Source organism: Alligator mississippiensis, chromosome 8 (genome assembly GCF_030867095.1).
Source record: "Alligator mississippiensis isolate rAllMis1 chromosome 8, rAllMis1, whole genome shotgun sequence".
NCBI lineage: Eukaryota > Metazoa > Chordata > Crocodylia > Alligatoridae > Alligator > Alligator mississippiensis.
The window spans coordinates 12,736,788-12,757,699 of NC_081831.1; the positions used below are offsets into that span (position 1 = coordinate 12,736,788).

Genomic DNA, 20,912 nt, shown 5'->3' on the forward strand with positions numbered 1-20,912 from the left:
ACTTTGTTGTAGGAACAAAGTCAGCCTAAAATGTTTACTTCCCTCCCCCCCCCCTCCCCCCACAAGCCATAGGATTACCTGGGTGGAGCTGATACTAGTCAATACTGCTATAAAACATGGGAATTGGATAGTCTGTACAGCTGGACCTATATCTGATGGCTGTGCTGCTGCTTGTTGCCTGTCTTAAATGAGGTCAGGGTGGGGGGGAGCTCAGCATTGTAAAGTGTAAATTTTACTGGATTAAAAATACCCCAAGGATTTTAGAATTGGTCTAATTGAGTGACAGGAAAATGGGATTATGTGAATTCTTTACTATTCCTTAAAAGTGAGTTTTAGCCACTTTATTACTGTGGTGTCTCTTCCTGGCCCAATTTTTAAAGTGCATTACCTGTTGAACCAAAATAAAAAGCCCAGTTCTAACTGCTTTCCCTTTTAAAACTCCACTTGTTTAATACAGCTTTGCTTTTCTTTCTTTTTCTGCTAGGTTTTGGTGCCAAGCTGTTGGAGGGGAAAATGAGAAGGTTTTTGAGATCCGGCCATGATCCTGTGAGAGAGAGGCTCAAGCGTGACCTTTTCCAGTTTAACAAGGTACGGTGGCTTCCTCTCTCAAGCTTTAAGGAAACCAAGTATGAAGGGTAAAAGCCTCGAGCCCCTGAGGGCAAGGAGGAAAGTTCTCTAAGGTGTGTATGGGAAAGCAGGATTGGCTCATCCTTGATAAAGCAGTTGTTTCTTTTCAGTTCCCCCTCAAATCTAATAAGTTCATATGGCCTGTTAATTGAAGACATTCAGGTAGTCCTGAATTTCACTGGCCTTTGAGAAGCCATGTTCTGATCTTAAATCCTGCCAAGGGAAAGTTTTTCTTTGAGCATGGGGACTTATTTCATTGTGACCATATTCCTGTTGTGAACTAGCTCTTGACACCAAAGTGCCATGGAAAAAGTGCATGTTCTCACAACACCTCCTTGAAGGAAGTAAAATAGTATCTCCATTTTACCAAGTACAACTTGGGGGTGGGGGGGGCATCTGAATCTCAGGTCTCCGGGCTTGGGCCTGCACGTAGGATGCCCGCCAAAGGATTTGGAAACATCTGAAGCCCCAGATGGGGGTGGAGGATGTTTGCTGGTAGTAGGGCCACTTTATGGTTCTGGACTGACTCATGGATTTGGAATCTGATTTGGCAATTTGGCTTGGAATATGGAAAATTTATATTTAAATTTAAAAATCTCCATTTGACCGATGACACGACCTGGATGTGGATGAAAATGGAGGTTGTCCCTTGGCTAAAGCCACCAAGCAACTCTATTCTGAGCCCTATTCTGAGGCAGTTCCTTTCTTTATTAATGCAGAAGTGAGTCAGTGGTACTGAAATACGGACGACTACGGCCCACTTGATTGGTAAATGTTATTTAGCTGTCATCCTGCTCTTCTGTATGGGTTCATTCCAGACCCTGGGGAGGCTCTACTCTATAAACAGGGAACAGAAACTCTTCCGCTTTGGCATCTCCATTCTAGACCAGCAGCATCTTGCTTGTTCCGTCTAGAATGCAAGGTATTCTGGCCCAGACCTCTGCATGTTCAACTCTGTGTAAAATGCCTAGCATACCTTTGCTCTGTAAATGAACACTTACTGTGCTTGCGGTTTAGATTTCTTTTTAATTTGTGAATTCAGGACTTAAAGTATTGGGCTCCAAAATATGTGGAATAGGTGACTGGAGTCAGGGTGGGAAACAGTCTTTTTGTGCAATGCATGACACTATCTTGACATCGGCATTCATGTTCTTTTTCTTAAGTAAAATGCAAACAAAAGACATCTCTGAACTAGAATGTGTTTAAACACATTCTGAATTCCATGCACCCACAAAATTGACTGTAGCAACAGGTGTTTCCAATTCAGTGCCTCCTGTTACTCAGCAAGATGCTTCTGTCTCAGTGGGACCTACTGCCTTGACACATTACCTTCTAGCAGGAGATAACAGAGTGGGTGATGCAGCAGGACTGGAAAAAAAAAAACTTTAATTGGAAAAGAAACTTGAAAGTTTGTGAAGTTGTTAGAGCTTATTTTACTGGAGGCTTTCTGACTTCATTTGAATCAGTCCTACACATGCAGATATTACTGCATTTTTGAGATGATGATTTAATGGCTCTAACTAGTGATTTACTTTTAGTGGTGAGTCATAATGGTTAAACACCTCTTCAAAATATACTAACACCTTCAAGCAAACCTAACCCCTTAGTATGTTGTTTTTTGCTAGAAAGGGATCGAGTGGAAGAGCTCTTGTTACTTAAAGTAGGTACAGCTTTTTCGCAGAATCCTGTATCTGATGCTTTGCTGAAAAAAAATAATAGTTCTAAAATGTCTGGGTCCCATTCTTTTTATTTCTTGAGATAATAGAAGGCATTTGGAGGAGTGAACCTTGGATATAATGGACACCTCTATAAGATTAGTTAGTCTGAATGGGTCTTAGTCCCACCTGTGCTTTATGTTAAAGGCAATAGCTTTGGCAGGCAGTGAAGATCTTGAGGATGTTTTCTCCTGCTATTCAGTTATTTTTGTGAGTAAAGGTAAGACTTTATTAACACTTACGTTTCTTTTTCTCTAGTATCTTCCCGATTTATATTGCATTTAACAACTTTGAAAGCATATAAAATGAGAGCGTGTTTAGGAGGACATTAGCCTAGATTTCTTACTTGGTTTCAAATGGGAGTATAAAGTTGTTAATCAGTACAGTTACGAGAAATACCTCTCATCCTCTAAACATCTGACTACTAATTTTGGTGCTTGACATGCTTGTGGGAACTAAGACGGTATAACAGATTTGGTCAGGAGGCCTTCTGAGTTCCCATCTACTTTCTATTGCGTGTAGTTTAAGAGCCCTTAATTTTATACACACGTTTAAAGTGATAATGAGATTAGTAGTCATATGTAGCTACCGTAGCAGTGCAAGCAACTGACCTTTAGCACATAAAAACTTCAGTGGACAACGAAGAGAGAGCCGTGTTCCTGGGTCAGAGACCTACATATCCTTATCCTGGGGCAGAGCACGTTGTTTGCCAACTTTGGCACAGGTTACTCCTTGATTTCTCTTCTCTTCTTGCTGGAGTCCACTTTTTGTACTTCAGGAGAGTCACTGGTCACTGAATGGTATGTGAAGGAAAATCAAACACCCTCATAATATGGGTACTACCTATTTTTATTACTCTGGTTTCCTACATGGCAAGAGGAAAATTGACCTTGCTGAATGGGAGAGAACTGGTGGTGATAATGTATCCATTAGTAATCCTGAATGGCTGGGGGAAAAACACATTTCTGGAATTTTCCTTGGACAGCACTTATTAAGCTGTTCCATTATCCTAAAAAGTAGAGACTGGGCAAACATGTTTGATGAACAAATTTGTTAGATTAAAAAGCTCCTAGAAAGCTAAGTGTGCATACTTCTTTAATTTATTTTTTTTTTTTTCCTCTGTTCTAGAGGGAAGATTTTCATGCTTACAGGGATGTGTGGTCCTCCAATTAAAACAGCTCCTCTGGGATGCTTACTCTTCAGTTAAGATCAGTCTGATGTCCTTCTAGTCATTTATTAATCCTCCCTGCTAGATTGCTACAAGAAAAAGCCCATGTGCAGTGGGCTTTTGCATGTGCAGTGATTGGACTGGGTCACTCTGTGCACTGGTCAAAAGAACTTTATCCCATTTTCTTTCCTTCCTTTTCATCCAAGCCAGCTGTATCTCCCTGTTGAGAGATGCTTTCTGTTTCTAGACCCAAGTCTAGCTCTGTACAGAACTGGCATCCCATTGATCTTTCAGTATTGGCTCTGAAATTCAAGGGTTTCAATGTTGGGTAAACCTCTCTGACTGTTTAGCCAATTTACCACTTGTGTATTAGGGTATAGCTCTATTGGAACAAATGTACCTGCTTATGCCAGCTGTGAATATGCCTCATTAAAGAAATGCCTCTTGCCAAACTTCAGACTCCCTGGATTTGGGATTTCAAATGTTGTAGAGCTCTGAGCAGGCTGTCATTTCTCTGCTGTCTCCTTCCTCTTCCATCTGAACTCTGAAGAATGATCTTTTTGTTAGGTCTGAGGCCATCAAATTGTTCTTAAAGGACTGAGCAGGTGTCAGACCAGCTCTCTGTAACAGTGTGTGCTCTTGAAAGAATACCTTCCTGAATTCTGTAAGGATGACTTGGCTTTGCATACCTGTTTCTCTGTATGACTAATAAGTACTCTTACATGTGAGTACCTGTTGCAAGAATCTGTTTTTAGCTCAATAGGTAGCACAAAGTGAAAGGTATGTGTTCTTGGCAATCTCTTAAGTTCATCCTGCTTTTAGAGGTAATATCTGCTGCTTTTAGATCGGTCTCAAGTCCCACAGGACAAACATGTTCAGACTGGCATTTGGCAGATTAGATGATAGGTAACACATAGGTTAACCAGCCTGTCTAACAGCTGAATGTTTCCAAGCTAAGAGCATTTTATTTGATTCATGGCTGAGATGTGTTGTGGATTGCTCTCTCTCCCCCCTCCACCCTTTTTGCTAATTGGTGTGATGAGTGCTTTATTTTAACTTACTGAATAAGCAGATACATAAATCCTTCTTTTGAAGGAAAAAAAATTAATGAGGTTATTAGGTGCTAAAATGTTTTTGTTTTTTTTAATGCAAGTGCAGTTTCTCTTTTGCTTTGCCATACGATGATTAAGTGCAGAGAGGAGAAACAGTGAGCCTAACTAGCTTTCATTTGAGTTGCCAGGTGCTTTCATTTGGGTTGCCACCTCTTTTGCAGTAAATGTGGATAATGTGCAAAAGTGCTTCTGACACTGGGTTTCTTTCTGCTCTGGACCTGACATTTCTGCTGTCTGAGGAAACGAAAACGAAAGCTCTCAGGTGATTTAAATGAAACAAAGGTCTCCTTTGAGAAGAGGGTGACTTTGCTGTCACTTTGGTCCTTGGGGGAGTTTCTGATTTCCTAGGTCCCACTAAAAGGCTCTATTGTACTCTCACCTTCCCTTTCTCTACACGGAGTTCACCTGCTGAACAGGTGCAGGTGTAGGCTGGTCATATCTGGCTGATGAAAAGAATTGGTGGTGGGGAGGGGTAGGAATGGCCAGCTCTCCAGTTGTTGCTGTGCTTGTCATGTGTGGGTTTTGTTGTTTTTTTTACATGCACTTATAAAATGCTTGTGCAAGGCAAAGCAGCGAGTGTGCGGTGTGCGTGTGGTCACAGCAGTGCTGAAAATGAACCCGGCAGCAAACCTGCCACAGTGTTTCTGCCACTTGCCTACACCCAAAACAGGAAACGCACAAGATGTCATTCATCACTGTACTTATTCAGACATTTTCACTGTACCCAGCTCCCTCTCCTTTGTCTTCAGTCTGTCATTTGAATAGCGGGTGCCTCGTGAATTTGGAAAACAGCAGGTACACCTAAGGTGCTGTGTTTTTAAAAAAATCCCAAACCCTGCAGCCAACTCTCTTGCAGTTCATAGTTATGGGCAGGATAATCCAGGGCCCTTGAAATGCCCTGAGGCTTTTGTATCCCTACCTGGGGATGGAGATGAGGAGTTTCCCACTACATTTCTTTGCCCTTGGACTTTGAGCTCCATTTTAAGTAATCTGCATTTAGAAACTGCCCAAGGTGAAATGCTGATGGATTTCCCAGGTTTTATTTGAACTCTGGACTCCTGGGAACTAATATTAAGTATGACAGATGATCCCATTGCTTGCTTTTTTTTTTTTTTTTTTAAAGAATCACACTTATAGCACTCTTGAGCCCCTTCTACACAGGTAGAAATCGGGGGAGGAGGGGAAGGTATAAAACTGATTTCTAGACCACGTGGAGCCAAGAACTGTGGCCCAGCTACAGGGGGTCACTAATTGCTTTCATGCCTTTTATAACTAATGTGAGTGCTTTATTCTAATAGTTTGAATTGCTTATGTGCCTGGTGACATATTATACTGACCCTAAAGTGTCAGAAACCCAGAGGAAATGCATTGAATACTGGTCTCTAGTGTGCTACTAATAGGAGTAGATTCATTTCTGTAGTAGTCTGTTTTTCTCTGCATGTGCTTATCTGCCCTAGCAGAAACTCTGCATGCTCTGAGTTGTGGCCAAATATTCCTGTACTTGGCTTCAAGTGAAGACTTTTTTTACAGGAGGTGGTAAATAGGAAAAACTCCCTTGAATCATGTGCAGAACTGACTCCAAGGATCCCAGAGTGAACTAAATCATGTAGTGGAGTGTCTGGGGTTTGGTATCTAGGTTCTTTGTTGTTACAGGTTATGGATTTAAATGCGAATTTTAGAAAAGTCACAATCTTGAGAGACCACATTTCAAGGAATCAAATCGGTTCAAGCTGAAAGAAGCATTGTCAAGAGCTCAACACTCCTACAGGTTGTAAGGGACTGAGTCAGCCTTCGTTAGGATGGAGCAGTGCTTCTCTTTTTCCCTGTGGCTGTTTAATTGAAGCAAGCAATTCCGGGTTGGTAGAAAGCAATGTTAGGGTATCTCATCAGTATTCCAAATCGATTAGATTCCCCCAGCGGTTACTAAGCAAACTTGGTCCTGTAGTAGGCTGAGACCTTTACTACCAGACTTTCTCCCTTTGCTCTTACGCATTTGCATACATTCTTGTCCTGGCGAGGCTGGGAGCTCCAGCAAACTGCTTCTTTCCCTCCCCTCCAAAAAAATTCCTTTTTGGCTTGTGGTGGTGATTGTTTTGAATTCTCCCCTCCTGTCATTTTTTAGATTTAGATGTTAGGGTCAGAAGGGACCTCGATAGATCATCGAGTCTGACCCCCTGCATAGGCAGGAAAGAGTGCTGGGTCTAGATGACCCCAGCTAGATGCTTATCTAACCTCCTCTTGAAGACCCCCAGGGTAGGAGAGAGCACCACCTCCCTTGGGAGCCCGTTCCAGACCTTGGCCACTCGAACTGTGAAGAAGTTCTTCCTAATGTCCAATCTAAATCTGCTCTCTGCTAGCTTGTGGCCATTGTTTCTTGTAACCCCCGGGGGCGCCTTGGTGAATAAAAACTCACCAATTCCCTTCTGTGCCCCCGTAATGAAATCATGTAAATCCATACTCTTTAATAGTCTCCTTTCTTTAAATAATCTAGCATGATAGTGGTACTAAAACTGATGAACATGCACACGCGCGCACACACACACACTTTCTTGCTTTTCCAAATCCTGGAGCTCTTCAATTAGGATCCTAGGAAAGCAAGGCTGGAAAGACCTCAGGAGATCATCCAGTCCTGCCTTGAACAGAGGGCTGGATCATCCCTGACTAAACTATCCCAGCCAAGTGTCTGTCTAGCTTGCTGTTGAAAACAGGCAGGATGGAGATTGCACAACTTCTCTAGGTAGCCTGTTTCAAAGCTTGACCACCCTCGGAGTCAGAAAGTTCTTAATCTCCAAACTATACTTCTGCTGCAGTTTGGGGCCCTTGCTCCTTGGTCCTGTCCTATTGCACTATTTATTTAAAATAATTTCAGCTTAAATAGGTGAGACAGGTCAGAGTAGCACATTAAAATGGGCTCAAATTAGGTCAGTTCAAAGGTCTGTTTTATCAGCATCCTGTTCTTATATGATGTAGTATTGAAGGGACTGTTTGCCTTTGCTAGCATTTAATGGCTGAGCCATGAAGTAATCTCCCAGACTGGAAAATCCTTCAGGGTTTTGTCTCTTAACTGCTGTTCAATTCAAAACAACTTCATTGGCACACAAGTGTCATCCAAATGTACAGAAATAATCCTTAGGCATCTGTCAGAGCTCCACATTGTCTGCACTATGGGGCCTTATAGAGTATGGCTTCGGGGTTTTATTATCCATGCTGGTGTCTTAGTTCACTGTTAAGGCAGGTAGCTCTGTAGTGGAAACGACCTTTTTTCCTACAGTTAAAACACAGGGTTGCTCATCGGATTAATCTGTGGAAAATTCTTTCATGTTCTTTTATAGTAGGCTAGAAATATTCTTGTACTGTGTTTTTTCAACTTTTCTCTTGCTGGTGGTACATTCCCAATCGTACAGTACAGAGAAACTCTCTCACTTGGGTTAGTGTTGTGCCATGGAAACCTGCATAACTCCTCTGTTTTGAAGAGAGAACGTAGATGGGGAGTCAGTGCCTCAGTCTCTCACCTTTTCAGAAGTTTGAGGTTTTTATATAATTTCTCTGTTCATTTTCTATTGAAGATGTTTGGCAAAGTCTGTCGGTTAGGATCATGTCTTAACTACAATTTGCTGAACTAGAGGTGGTTAACACACACATGTACTGGACATCCTACTCCATGACCTTACATGTGGCATTAGCAACCTGTCTAGACTAAGTTGAATGTGTACAAACTAGACGTGTGTCATTCAGGGACTGTCTTGAACTGTTTTCTCTTCTTTTTGTAGTCCAGAAAATGCAGAATCTGAGTTGTCCCAAAGAGAATACAGGTCTACTTTTTAAAGGGTTACTGTCTAGGAGATAAGAAAAGGTTAACATTGGTTTTAGTTAGCAGACTCGGAAGGTGCGCTGTTAAGTCTTGGATTTTGACTATTACCTTTTTCTATGTCTCTTGTTTCAGTTGCTTATTGTCCTCTGATGTGAGCTTCTCAGATAAGGAAAACTGATGACTTGCAGGATTGTCTATGTACAATTTTTATGAATGTGGATTGACTTGAGGGAACCGAGGCAGGCAGTGATTCAGCTGGTCATGTGCAGTGAGCTATATACTCTGTGTTGTCATATGCTGAACAGTAGCAGGGGGTAGATGTTAAACGGGTGCTGCTTTAGGACCGTAGAATGACTGCATCATACACGAGATGGATGGGGAAGAGCAAAATCTCCAGACTGGAGAGCAGAGGTCAGGTTTTCAGAACCCCGCACTGCGACCACGTTGGGGTGCTGAGTGGGAGGCAGCTTGGGCAGAAAAAGGAAACTTGGGCAAGGGCAAAGAAAGGAGCATGCTTTTGTAGCAGAGGAACCACTCAACACTAGAACCAGCCCAGGAAGAAGGAAAATCTCTGCAGAAGAGACACCCTGTCGTTGCTGCGGGAAGAGTGGGTGGTGGAGTAGAGTGAAATACTGGAACGCCCAAAATGTTCAAGTAGCGAGAAAACATAGGCATGGAAGGCAGATGCGTGGTTTAGATCCATGTATTAGCAGAAGTAGAGTGACTTGGTGTTTGGAACAGTTTGCCAGCCTAGAACAAAATAAATTAGATCAGCAAAGGACTTCTGTCAGAATTGGGGCTATTTTAGTGTGTTTGTCTTCATACAAGTGTCTTCCCTGCCCTTTTCTGCACTCCTACCACTTGCAAATGACTTGGCTCTGCTAGCAGACCTCTTCTTAAGGTACAGCCAGCCTTCAAAAATTTGCTTGTCTGAATTTAAGGTGCCCAGTCTTTCGGACTTTCCCCCTCAGCCTGGCTAGAAATAACTTCCTGTTCTCTAGTTGCTCAGCATTGCCCTGGTTGATTGTAGAGCTTTAATTTCCTGGCCAGTGCTCATTCTCTCTCTCCCTCCCTCCCTCCCTCCCTCCCTCCCTCTCTTCCCCGCCCGCCCCCCCCCCTTCCCCAAGTTAAAGACCAACAAGTGACTGCAGGAACTTCAGAGTCTATTCTGAGCTGTTTTTCAAACCGCTCTGCCCTGGTTGCAGACTGCATTATTAAGACTGGTTACCATGTAAACACTTTTTATAGGTGAGATGCATTCAGTAACCCTACTGAAGATCATGTGGCTAGATAGTAAACATCAGCCATGCTACGTTCTTTGTTCTTGGCGTAGGCATGTATTTTATTACATGGGAGTCGAAAGCTAAACAAGCTGCTGTTTGTGCTGTTCTTTCTATATATAATGGTTGACATCTGCTTATGAGTTCTCTTGAGACAGGCTGATACGGCTTGATAGGCTCCTAAATAGCAATAAAATCTGCTGTGCCTGTGCCACATCTGGGAATTGGTAACCAGGTCTACTAGGTTTCCCTGCTGCCTGTGTAGCAAATCTGGTCATGTTCCTTCGACAGTACAGCTAGTCCACTATGGGCACTTCCCATAAGGTTGCTGTACAAGAGGATGTTAAGCAAGCTGGTTTATTCCAAGGCCAAATTCTCTGAAAATAGTTGTCATTGCTACCCAGTTTCAAGCAGGAACTTCAGAGGGGTTCAGAATATGATTTGTGACATAAGCAAATGCGTCTCGCAGGAAGTAGTGATGCTGAGAAGGTTAGTTGTGTACAATTGAAGAGTCTGAGGACTCTGTGCATATAGGAAGCTTTTAAAGCTTGGAAAGTCCAGTTAGGTCCTTGTTTTGCAGTGCTGCTTTGCCGTTTTTTGTTCAGCTTCTGCAGATCTGTGCTGAATAGCAAGGGGATTGTGGCAAGCAGGTTTGATGGAGCAAAACTGAGCTAAGATGGTTCAGTCTGACCACCTTTTGGTTTAAAATATTTTTCTTAAAAAAGGCTGTGTTTCATACTATCAAATGACATTTGATTTCTAGCATCTGGTCACATCTCATACACATGACCGTGAAACATTCTTAATCATGTTTTCTTTTTCTACCAGACTGTAGAGCATGGATTTCCCCACCAGCCCAGTGCATTGGGGTACAGCTCTTCCCTTCATCTTATGGCCATTGGGACACGATCAGGAGCCATCAAACTGTATCCTTTCTAAAGAGTTGAGCCAGACATCCTTGCAGCATCAGGTTATGTTCTGTCTGGAGTAAAAAGTAGCATTTGCTTCAGAAATGGGTAAAGTATATGGAACAAGCTATTTTTTTTTTTTTTTTTTTAAAGATGTTCTTATGTACATCTGTAGTCACATAAGACATTTGTATGGAAGTGCTAAAGAGCTGCAGCAACCAAATTTCTTTTAACAAGAAATACCTTGGAGTTGAATGGAACTGAACCATGAGAGGTTTGCAAAACCAGCTTTTTCTCTCTTGCAAATACACAATCGGTACTGTGCCAGTGGGATATTATTTCTGAACAGTATCTTGATAAAGCCAAGTTCTTGCCCTTACACTACTGAGTCCAGAGCACCCGAACATTTTGTTTTTCAAAAGGTGCTGAAAGATTAGAAAGCGTGACAGAAAATTTATCATGCGTCTCAATTTATGTCAGAAACCTGTTGGCTTGCATCTGCCTAGAACACTGGAATGGCAGGGTTTTTTTTAATAAAATTTGGTCCTGTGGCCTTTTAAATACAGACACTATATCTATCTACACAGTGAAGTAAGTATGTATTAGATGTCAGCATGGGGAGCTGGTGCAGATAACTTGCCTTACAAGTGCACTAACTTCCCCTTGCAGACAAGTCCATAACTATATGCTCGATTCACCATCTTGCCTACCCCTCTACTGAAGGCCAGAGCGCATTGTCATCCCACAAATAGAGAAAACAGTTGTTGACGCCAACCTCATGATGTGTATGCTTGCACCCAACCAGAAGCTGAAAATGTCCCTGGTTTCAGGGTCAACATGGCTATCCTCTCATTTTTGCCAGCATCTGAGTCTTTGGTTTCAAAACAGAAATTGGGTTCTTGCCAGTTGTGAGGGGCATCATAACTACTGTAGCCCATGATTCAGATTGACCAAAATATGTGGCTGTACACACTGTACAGATTAGCTGGCTGAGTTTTCCCTTTGCTAGCAGATGATCGAGCACTGGAAATGGTGCAACTTTGGAGGAAAGGGGTAAAATTTGGTCCTGGATTAACCCATTTCTTTCCTAGTGTATTTCATAATGATACTCTATGCTGTCTAAAATTATTGGTTTAGTTAAATCTTGGAAATCCTAGTTAATCCTTAGTTAAATCTTGGAAATCATGGAATGGAGAAGCAGCTCACTTATCCTCAGTCTTTTGCAGCTATCCCCTTTTCCCCCATCCCCATGCCTTTGAACATGTGTCCCTATTGCAATGTGTAGCTGAGAGGGTACACACAATCCTTGGATGTGTATAATTAAGAATAAAGAGGTGGTACTGCCAATGCATGCACTGTTAGTGAGAGCATTGCTGAGTCCTGGTGTCTGGTTCTGGTGTTAACTCTTTGGAAAGATATTGACAAATTTGAAAGAAGTCAGAAAAGAGCTGAAACTAATTCATAATCTGGAAACTACGCTTCATTATGAGGCTGAAGTGTGATTTAAATAGTCCGAAATACCTTCGTCCCTTTCTTCTTGCACAAGAAGGAATAGTGGGATCTAATTATTTGAAGCAAAGACTGGACAAACGCAGACTAGAAATAAGGAGTAAAACTGTTAAGTGGGTAACTACGTGCCTCAGTAAACTGTTGCAACATGTGGTGACTGCAACTGAAGTATGATCAGGACTGTATATACAGCAAAATGTTAAGCTGCAGTTCAAGCAGAAGTGGGCTTAATGCAAAAATGATTAGGTGAGACTCTTGACCCCTGTTACGTGAGGTCAGACTGAAACTCAGTGGTGCTTCTGGCCTCAGTCTAATCCCTCCTATCATAAATTCCAAGGCTGTCTAAATATCCTAGTGTGAGGAAAGGTGCCTCTTCAAGAGTACTGCGTTAAAAGGTTGACGTTTAACCTATAAATGCATTCAGTCTCCTGAGCTAGCATTCGCCCTGGACTCTACAGTCCTTATGTATAGGATCAGAAATAAAATGGCTTGGCAACAGTTTCTTATCCACCCTGGTAGCACATGCATGGACACAGAGGCTTTGAGAGGCGATTCCTATGGCACGGGGCCAACTGCGCATGTAGGGAAGGAGGAGTCTTGCTCCATCCCAGAAAGGAAAAGTTGGAGCTGTTCATGCTCGCTTAATCATTTCCAGCACTATTTGTGTTCAGTGTGGCTGAGCTCTGCATGCAGGCGTTAGCCATCTGTCTCCTGGTTACAAATTAGTTAAGCGGGGATTGTAGTGTCTGGGAAACCACTAAACATGTTTGAGGGGAAAAAACAGGGTCCAGGCACCTTTTTTCTGCTTATGCCTGAAGTGCCAGTTAAGCCTCCTGTGCAGGCTTCCTGCAGCTGCCTGCACGTGCACGGATTCAAAAAGCCCGCACGAGCAGTGTTCCCATTTGGTTTCTAACTCATGTTTTTCCATCTCATTTGCTAGCAAACTGCTAATCAAGTGATTCTGGTTGTGGCTGCTATCAATCCTTAACCAGCTTCTCAGATATGGAGCCCCTGGAGTGGAATTCATGGGCTTACATGAAGAAAATAACACCGTTTTGCAGATGCACTTTATACCAGGCCAGGTGAGTGGAATTTGCATTTCTCTAAGAGGCAAGTAAGCTACTTTGAAAACCTGTTCAGTTTGAAACATACTGGGGTAGCTGACCTCTCCACAAAACCTGGACAACTAGAAGCCTTAGCTCTGTATAATGACTGCCCTAGTACTACCTGGTCTGTGACAGGCCTCCCCTTTCTAGTCCATCACGCTATAAATTATATCTGTTGTGAAGACTTTAAAATTTATATCTGTCGGGTCTCTTGATCTTGACCAGCTTCTGGCCATAGTGGCAGCAAGATTAAAATAACAGTTGTTGCTGCCAAAGACTGTCTGCAGAGACTTTCCATATTGCAGTCTGCCTCCCTGAAGTGGGACCATGCAATTTTTAACTCTCTGCAGAACGTGGAGCACCATCTTCAGCCGTTGTTCAATGAGTTCCCTCCTTCCCCAGCTCAAAATGGCCTGGCTAATGTAGCCATTTCTAGGCTTCCTTCCTTTTGCTCTCTTACAGTATGGCTCTTCCACTAAATGTGTGAAAGTAAAATTTCTCCAGTGCTTTGTGACTTTAACCCAGGGGTCAGCAGTGTTTTTGGGTTAGAGTGCCAAAAACACCCACAACCTTGACTTGTAAGATGTTGGTGTAGGTGCATGTGCCAAGCAAAATGCCTCCACAGGATAACCTGTCGGAGGTTGCTGACCCCTGCTCTAATAGCTTCCCACCCTGACTCTCTGAGTGTATTGATCAGTCACTTTACAGCCTTCTATCCTGAATCTGCCAGTTTGGAGGGCATCACTGTTGTATTAGAGGGAGTTAACTCTCTGGCTAGATTTGGATGGCAGTTAAAACTAAGTGGTATTATCTGGAATACCCATGGGGAGTGTTGTACCAGGTGTGGCTTTGGCAGACAAAATGCTTGGATTTGAATGTGCAGCCGGCAGGGTTGGGCTCATAAAGGGCCTCTGACACAGCCCTTCAGAATGAAGTTGGACACGAAGAATGCAAGATGAATGGGATAGTAGACTACATCGGCAACTCCCAAAGCAGGGGTGTGGAGAGGGGGTGTGTTCCAGCAAACCATGAGGCATGGAAATACTGTGTGCTAGTCACAGCATAGCTTTGAAACAGGTTGCATGACATAATCCTGCCTGCCTGAAAGTACTATGGATAGAGCATCTTTTAGGGGTCTTAAGCCTTTCCACCCTGCATGCTGGCATATCAGATACAGAAGCCAGGCTGCTAGGGCTTTTAAGCCTGAAGGCCACTGTGCTGTAGTTCAAAGGTTCCAAACTGTTTAGAGTCAGTGGAGCTCTGCCCTAACTTGGCTGAATATCTTACTGCCATAAATAACTGGCTGGGCCCTGAATCTGCCTTGGCTGAAATAGCTGCTGAGTAGCAGTGATTTATTGCTAGATGTATTGTGCTGTATTTAAATAGGATCCTTTCTTTGTGATTGCCCGTCCTTAGTGCCAGCTGGTGACACTGCTAGATGATAACAGTCTGCACCTCTGGAGCCTGAAGCAGCGCAGTGGGACTTCTGAGCTGCAGGAGGAGCAACGCTTCACACTGCGAGGGCCCCCTGGGTAACGTGCTAGCATTGGCTTTATAAGCTGGCTTTGGGGTGGGTAGGAAGGAGAGGTAAGAAATTACTTTGGCCACCTGGTCAGTGTCCAGCATTTACCAGTTTAAAGATTTGACTTAAAAAAAAATTTCATTGAGTTAAATCTCTGTACCTTTTTATAAGCCGGGTTTAAACGGATCAATTTGTTTTGGCTTATTCCTGTTTAATGAGCTTTGAGTTTTCTTATAAGAATTTGAATTGTTGACTGCATTCTTTTAAAATTTGCTTATGGTTCCAGGTTGGGCAACTTATTTCCAGCTTTTTTGGGTAGCAAGGTCAGTTGTTTTGTCACTAATGCATAGAGCTTTCTGTTTATTACTGATACATATAGGAGCCTTTTGGCAAGTTTTTATATAGAAGCTGGGATTCTTCAAAAAATCCTGGCTTGAAGCTCTATTCTCCCACCAAAGTACTTACCAAAGCTCCTGTAAATGGTTAATGATGAAGCGGGTGCCAGTTCTCTCTCACTCAGGGCTCTTTGGAGTTGGTTCAACTCTAGCGGCTCGTCTTTGATAGTTTAATTGAATTCTTCCCACATCCATAGGTCCTCTCCAAGTGCTACCCAGATCACTGTTGTCCTTCCACATTCTTCTCGGGAAGTTTTGTACCTTGGTACAGAAAGTGGTAACATCTTTGTGGTGGAGCTCCCCTCCTTCAGAGTGTTGGAAAAAAGGACCATCAGCTCTGAGACAGTGCTGCAGCGGTAAGCAAATGGCTATACTGACCAAGGGGATTTTCCACCCACAATTGGGAGTCTAGCATGACGTATTTAAACAAATTCCTATTTTAGCTTGTGTATTAGAGCCTACATTTGAAATTTGCAGCGTGCTTCAGCTGGATGCTGCTGAAGAAAATCCTCCTGCTTGACTGTCATGAAAATGAATTAGTTTTGTCTCTAATTGGCCTGCATCAGACAAACAGTTGATAGCTTCTGTTCAGGAATAGCCCAAGACTGCCACAGTATAGGTGGCATGAAAGTATGGCAGCTTGTCTGTAAAGCTCTTGCCTTTCTGGAAGTGCTCACTCTCATGATTGTGGATATTACTTAACAACAAATAAATTCATTTTTGAGACTGCACTATTTAACCCATTTCTGTGTGTAGGCAGTGGGCAAAATTGCTAGCCTTCTTTATCTACTGAAACTTTAAATCAGCAGGACTACTAAAATGGGATGCTTTAGGAAAATTTTGTCTGGTCTTTTTTTTGGTCTCCGTAATTAACTTCTGACCTGGGAGTCTCGGTAAAAAAAAAAATCATTGTTTTTTATGGAATGCCATGCTTCCAGAACTGGCCTTGTACTTGGGCAGCTGGCCTAGGGGCTTGTCAGGTTCAACTTATGGATCTGTGTCACTGCTTCCTTTTCCTTACTGTGGCAGAGGGACTGGGCATGATGCAACTCTTTTCTCCCTACTCTTGGGGGCTTGTAGGAGACTGTTAGACACCAAAGACTTCTTTCTGATCACTGGACTGGGTGTCTTTAGGCTTGGTAGTCCTAAAATAACTCTGCTTGATACCCCAGAAGATTCTCTGCTGTCTGAAGGATGCTTGGAAAGATGCAATACTTGCTGTCATCATGTTTGAACATTTTTTCACTTTTCTTTGGCTCTTTCTCATACTTGTGCTGTGGGCATTGCAGTTTTGCTCAACTGCACTACAAATTAACTTTCTCTGCTTCCCCCAGGGTGCCAGAGGATTACTCTAACAGACGGCCGTGTGAATTGGTGGAAGCCATACAGGAGCATCCTAGAAACCCTGACCAGATTCTGATTGGGTACAGTCGGGGACTCATTGTCCTCTGGGATGTGCAGAGTAACAAAGCAACACACCACTTCTTGGGCAGTCAGGTATGAATTCAGTTTGAAATCCATTGGAATAGGGGAGGGGAAACAGCCTCTCTCAAGAAATCTTTCTAGGTGAGCAGATCCAGGGAGAGCCTGTCTAGCTTCTTGTTTCATTAAGGTATTGGTTCTGGAGGGGTTAACAGTTCTCTGGAGTTGAGTAGTTCTGTCTCTTCCTTCCTAGCAACTGGAGAACGTCTTTTGGCAAAGAGATGGTCGTCAATTCATTAGCTGCCATTATGATGGAAGTTACGCCCAGTGGCCAGTATCCAATGATAACAGGCAGCCTGAACCCCTGGAAAGTAAAGTGCCTTATGGTCAGTATGCAACTATGGAAATGTGTGTGCGCTTCCCTTTACTGAGGCATGGGATGGCTTTTATTTTGACTATCTGAAGCTCATTTTAAGTCCTTGAAAGATCTTTTGAATGCAGGTCTCCCTGGTAGGTACTTGCAATGCTTCACTGCTGAGTTTTCTCCTTGGTGGACCATAAACCCTTAAACTGGCAACTGCTCAAATAGAGATGACACTGGACTTTGAAGGTTGTTGAAATAAATATCTACTTTTCAGTCTGTACTGAACACAGAGGAAAAAGTCTGGGCACAAAAAGCCTGCCTTAAGAAAGACGTTAGTGATTTTTTTTTTTAGCTTTAGCACTTCCTCTGATTCAGATGTCAGGTTTCCCTTGACTTCTTCTGTAACTGATGAAGTCACTGAATTCCTTTCAAGATCTTTGGTTTTGAGCACTAAAGAAGAAGTAGTGCTTCCCATTAGCTGAAACTCTGAAGGGAATGTCCACTTCTTTCTGCTGTTACAAAAGCTATATTGGTCTAACCTTGGTTTGCAAAATTCAGTATTGCTTTTTGATTAACGAGAATGGATTGCTGGAAATGCGGAGGCATTTCTGGGGCTAAGATGATTTCTACTGCAGTTTTTGTAGCCTCTGGTAGCCAGATAGGCTCAATGGTACTTTCATCAGCAGTGAATTTAGAACTTACTTTTGAGTGCCAGCCTTGTTTGCACTGAGTGGTATTCTTGGATTGCTGGAAATGGCACTTTCCAGGGGAAGTGCTGTGTCTGTCACAGCTCAGCTGAGTGAGGTGGAATTGCTTCACATGCTATAACTAACTACTGTGGCCATAATCAGTGTGATTATGAACAGTGCCAACTACAGAACAATAATTGAAATAGGCCTTCAATTTCCAGTTGTTTTCATCTATTTACACACTTCAAGATAAACCTTTCACTTGTGGTAACTTTCTCATTCTAGGTCCCTTCCCTTGCAAGGCCATTTCCAAGATTTACTGGCAGGTGACAAAAAATGGGTAGGTTCTGGGTTGTTCATCTCCTGTGCAGGGTGTGTGGGAGAAATGCTTGGGACGCGAGTTATTGTAATCTGTTGCTGCCTATGCTGACCTCACACAGGCAGCTTATTTAGAATAACACTAGAAAGCAAGAAAACTTCTGTCATACTAATTCAGCTTGTTGGGGTGAAGTTGCATGTTATGCTTAAACCATACTAAGAGCACTTTAAAATATGAGCATCCTTAACTCATGCTAAGTGTCCTCTGAGCATCTCAGTTATGCCACGTGAGGTGAGGGTTAACTCTGGACCATGCTACCTAGCTCCTGGTAGGCTAATTTCAGTGTGTTCCATGGAGATGAAATAAGCAATTTGCAGTCCTCCAACATCCCAGGATGTACCATGTCCAGTATTCTGCCTCTGCCATACTGGTAGAGCGTAGGTGTGGTGTTTCCTAGCCATGCCCCTATTCACCAACCCTCTAGCAGGAAGTCAGAGCTGTGAAGGCAAAAAATGGTACTAACCCTTAACATGTGAACTCTAAAACTGCTTGGCATTCCACAGATTTCATAGAACCGTAAGAAAGTAGGGCTGGAAGGGACCCTGAGAGGTCATCTAGTCCAACCCCATGCCTGACATGGGACCATTCCCATCTGAACCATCCCATATAAATCCACTGTCCTACCTATTGGACCAAGGGTGGGCAAAATGACAGATCTGGCCAGTGGCTGGATTCCATTTCTCACCAGCCCCTGCCTGCGTCACTGCAGCCAGTTTCCATGGAGACTCCAGGAGCAGCGGGGCCACGACAGTACCGGGCCAGGGTTTCCATAGAGATGGGCCCAAGCAGTGCTGGCAGTGTGTGTGGCTGGGTGGGGAGCTGCTCTGGGACTGAGGCTGGGATTTTGTGGCAGTGACAGTGTGGTCCAGAGCTGGGGCCTGGCTGGGTGGAGAGCTGCTCCAGGGGTTGTCACAGCCCTGCCTCCCCTGGGGTCTCTTTGGAAATCGGCCACAGCAATGCAGGCAGGGGCTGCTGGGAAATGGAGTCCTCTGCAGGCTGAATCTGGTCTGTAGGCTGGACTTTCCCTCCCCCTGTATTAGAGAAACTGAACGACTGAAGTGTAACGTGTAACTTCACCTTAGACTCCAACTACTTCATTGCAAACCTATGGAGTAAACTCAACTCCATCTATCTTTTTAAGGCTTCCGTACATCATATTCCAAGGAGGGATGCCCCGGGCTAGCTATGGTGATCGACACAGCATCTCTGTTATCCATGGCAGCCAACAGATTGCCTTTGACTTCACCTCACGGGTGATAGACTTCTTTGTCATCTCCAATGCAGATCCTGCTGCAGGTATGTGCCAAGAAGGGCTTTAACCCTTGAAGGGTTGAAATTTTGTTTTTTACATAAAAACTCTGTGTATAATGAAATAGCAACCTAAATGGAGATGAAAGAATGTTTTATTGAGTTTAATTGTTCAGGCACTTGCAAATGTGTGAAAGATGCCTTTATAGATTAATGTGAAATGCTGGTGGCAGTGAGTCAGCTACAAACTTCACATGTACCCACTAAAATTAAACTGCTTGTCTTAATGTACTAACTAGGAATATAAACAGTCAAGTTATTCATGCTGGCTCATGAAACTGAGAGGCTGGATATTGGGCATAACAAAGCAACAAGATTCACTTTTGAATATTGGTTTTAAGCCCAGCACATCAAAGGGGGCTATAATTAAAAGAAACAATCTCGCTGGGCGTGAGTGGCATTCTTTAATTACTGTCTGTGGATTTATGACATGAAACTCCAAGTGGTATATGAATAAAGGGTGAGTTTGGACTGAAGGTCAGTGTGCAGTGCATTTAATTTATTCTATGGCCAACGTGAATGTTTACGTTTTTAATAACTGTGGAAACAACTCGGTACTATTGCTTACTCAGCCCCATTCACACTTGTGCATCTGCTTCTCCTATTCCTGCTTCCACTATTGGGCTTTGCTCGTTCTCACAACCTCTGCAATCACTACCCTTTACCTGTTTCTCAGTTGTTAGGGGACCTGCCCAACTGTGGCTTCCAGCACATCTGCCCTCTTGTTTTTTTCTGGTGATCTGACTTTTAAGATAGCTGTCCACTTGGTTATTTCAAGTTGGAGAAGCATACATCCATAGTGACGGAGTAATAAGTAGGGATCTGGGTTTTCTGTTTCCCATGGAAAAACAGAGTAAACTATGGATGTTACCTTTTAGCAGAGGCAAACGTAGATTTCTCACTTTACCAGAGAAATTTTGTGGATTTTGTGGTTTTGTGATGAGCCCTCTGCAGGAGGCTGGGAGGGAGTGGGAGGAGAGCGGTTAGGAAGGGGGCACTATATGCATGTATATGACCCCAGGCAGCTTGGAGAGCAGCTCCCGCAGGTAAGTTAGGGGAGAGGGGATTGAGGCCCCCATAGGGAGGGAGAGAGTCAGGCAGGGCTGGAGTTGCTGCCCAGCTGGGCAGGGGGGAGCAGGAAGGGGCCACAATCAGCTCTTGGAGAGGGAGGAGCATTCCTGTGTGACTCTGCTGTTCTTTGCAGCACCAGGTTGCACATGCTGGGCTGTGGAGGCCCCAGGGAAGAGCAGCAGGGTGGGAGCCTGATGCAGGCAGCATGCAGCCCTGTGCCCCGCACACAGATCTGCAGGGCACAGGTCCCCCTTGCCACTCGGGAGTGTGCACTGTGGTGGGGATCTGACCTCACCCCTGCCCGAGCCTGCAGCAGGCAGGCAGCAGTGGGGTGGGGTGGAAGCCAGGCTCTGCTCCATTGCAGTAGCCCCTACCTCCTGCCAGGGGCAAGGGCTGCGGACCTGGTACCTGGCCCCATAGCCATGGCAGATGGGGGTCACTTCCAGCAGGGCTGGGGGAGCAGGAGCTGTGGGTGGGGAGTGAGGGGCATCAGCAGGGCTGTGAAGAGTGAGGGGCAGGAACAGGG

At 43.8% G+C, this 20,912-nt stretch overlaps 1 protein-coding gene across 7 annotated transcripts in view; it reads left to right on the forward strand.

The window, feature by feature from the left end:
• The window catches only part of LLGL2 (LLGL scribble cell polarity complex component 2), a 44,737-nt gene that overhangs the window by 9,534 nt on the left and 14,291 nt on the right, over positions 1 to 20,912 (forward strand). For 6 of the 7 annotated variants that reach the window (XM_059732124.1, XM_059732127.1, XM_059732130.1 and 3 more), the window contains 9 exons: positions 485 to 588; positions 10,542 to 10,639; positions 13,131 to 13,212; positions 14,653 to 14,768; positions 15,351 to 15,509; positions 16,488 to 16,650; positions 16,829 to 16,961; positions 17,914 to 17,968; positions 19,149 to 19,303. In XM_059732124.1, the coding sequence (XP_059588107.1) occupies positions 514 to 588; positions 10,542 to 10,639; positions 13,131 to 13,212; positions 14,653 to 14,768; positions 15,351 to 15,509; positions 16,488 to 16,650; positions 16,829 to 16,961; positions 17,914 to 17,968; positions 19,149 to 19,303 (1,036 nt within the window). In that variant the 5' untranslated portion in view covers positions 485 to 513. Of the gene's footprint in view, positions 1 to 101; positions 193 to 484; positions 589 to 10,541; positions 10,640 to 13,130; positions 13,213 to 14,652; positions 14,769 to 15,350; positions 15,510 to 16,487; positions 16,651 to 16,828; positions 16,962 to 17,913; positions 17,969 to 19,148; positions 19,304 to 20,912 lie in introns of those variants that run through there. The other variant, XM_059732129.1, reaches the window with a different exon arrangement.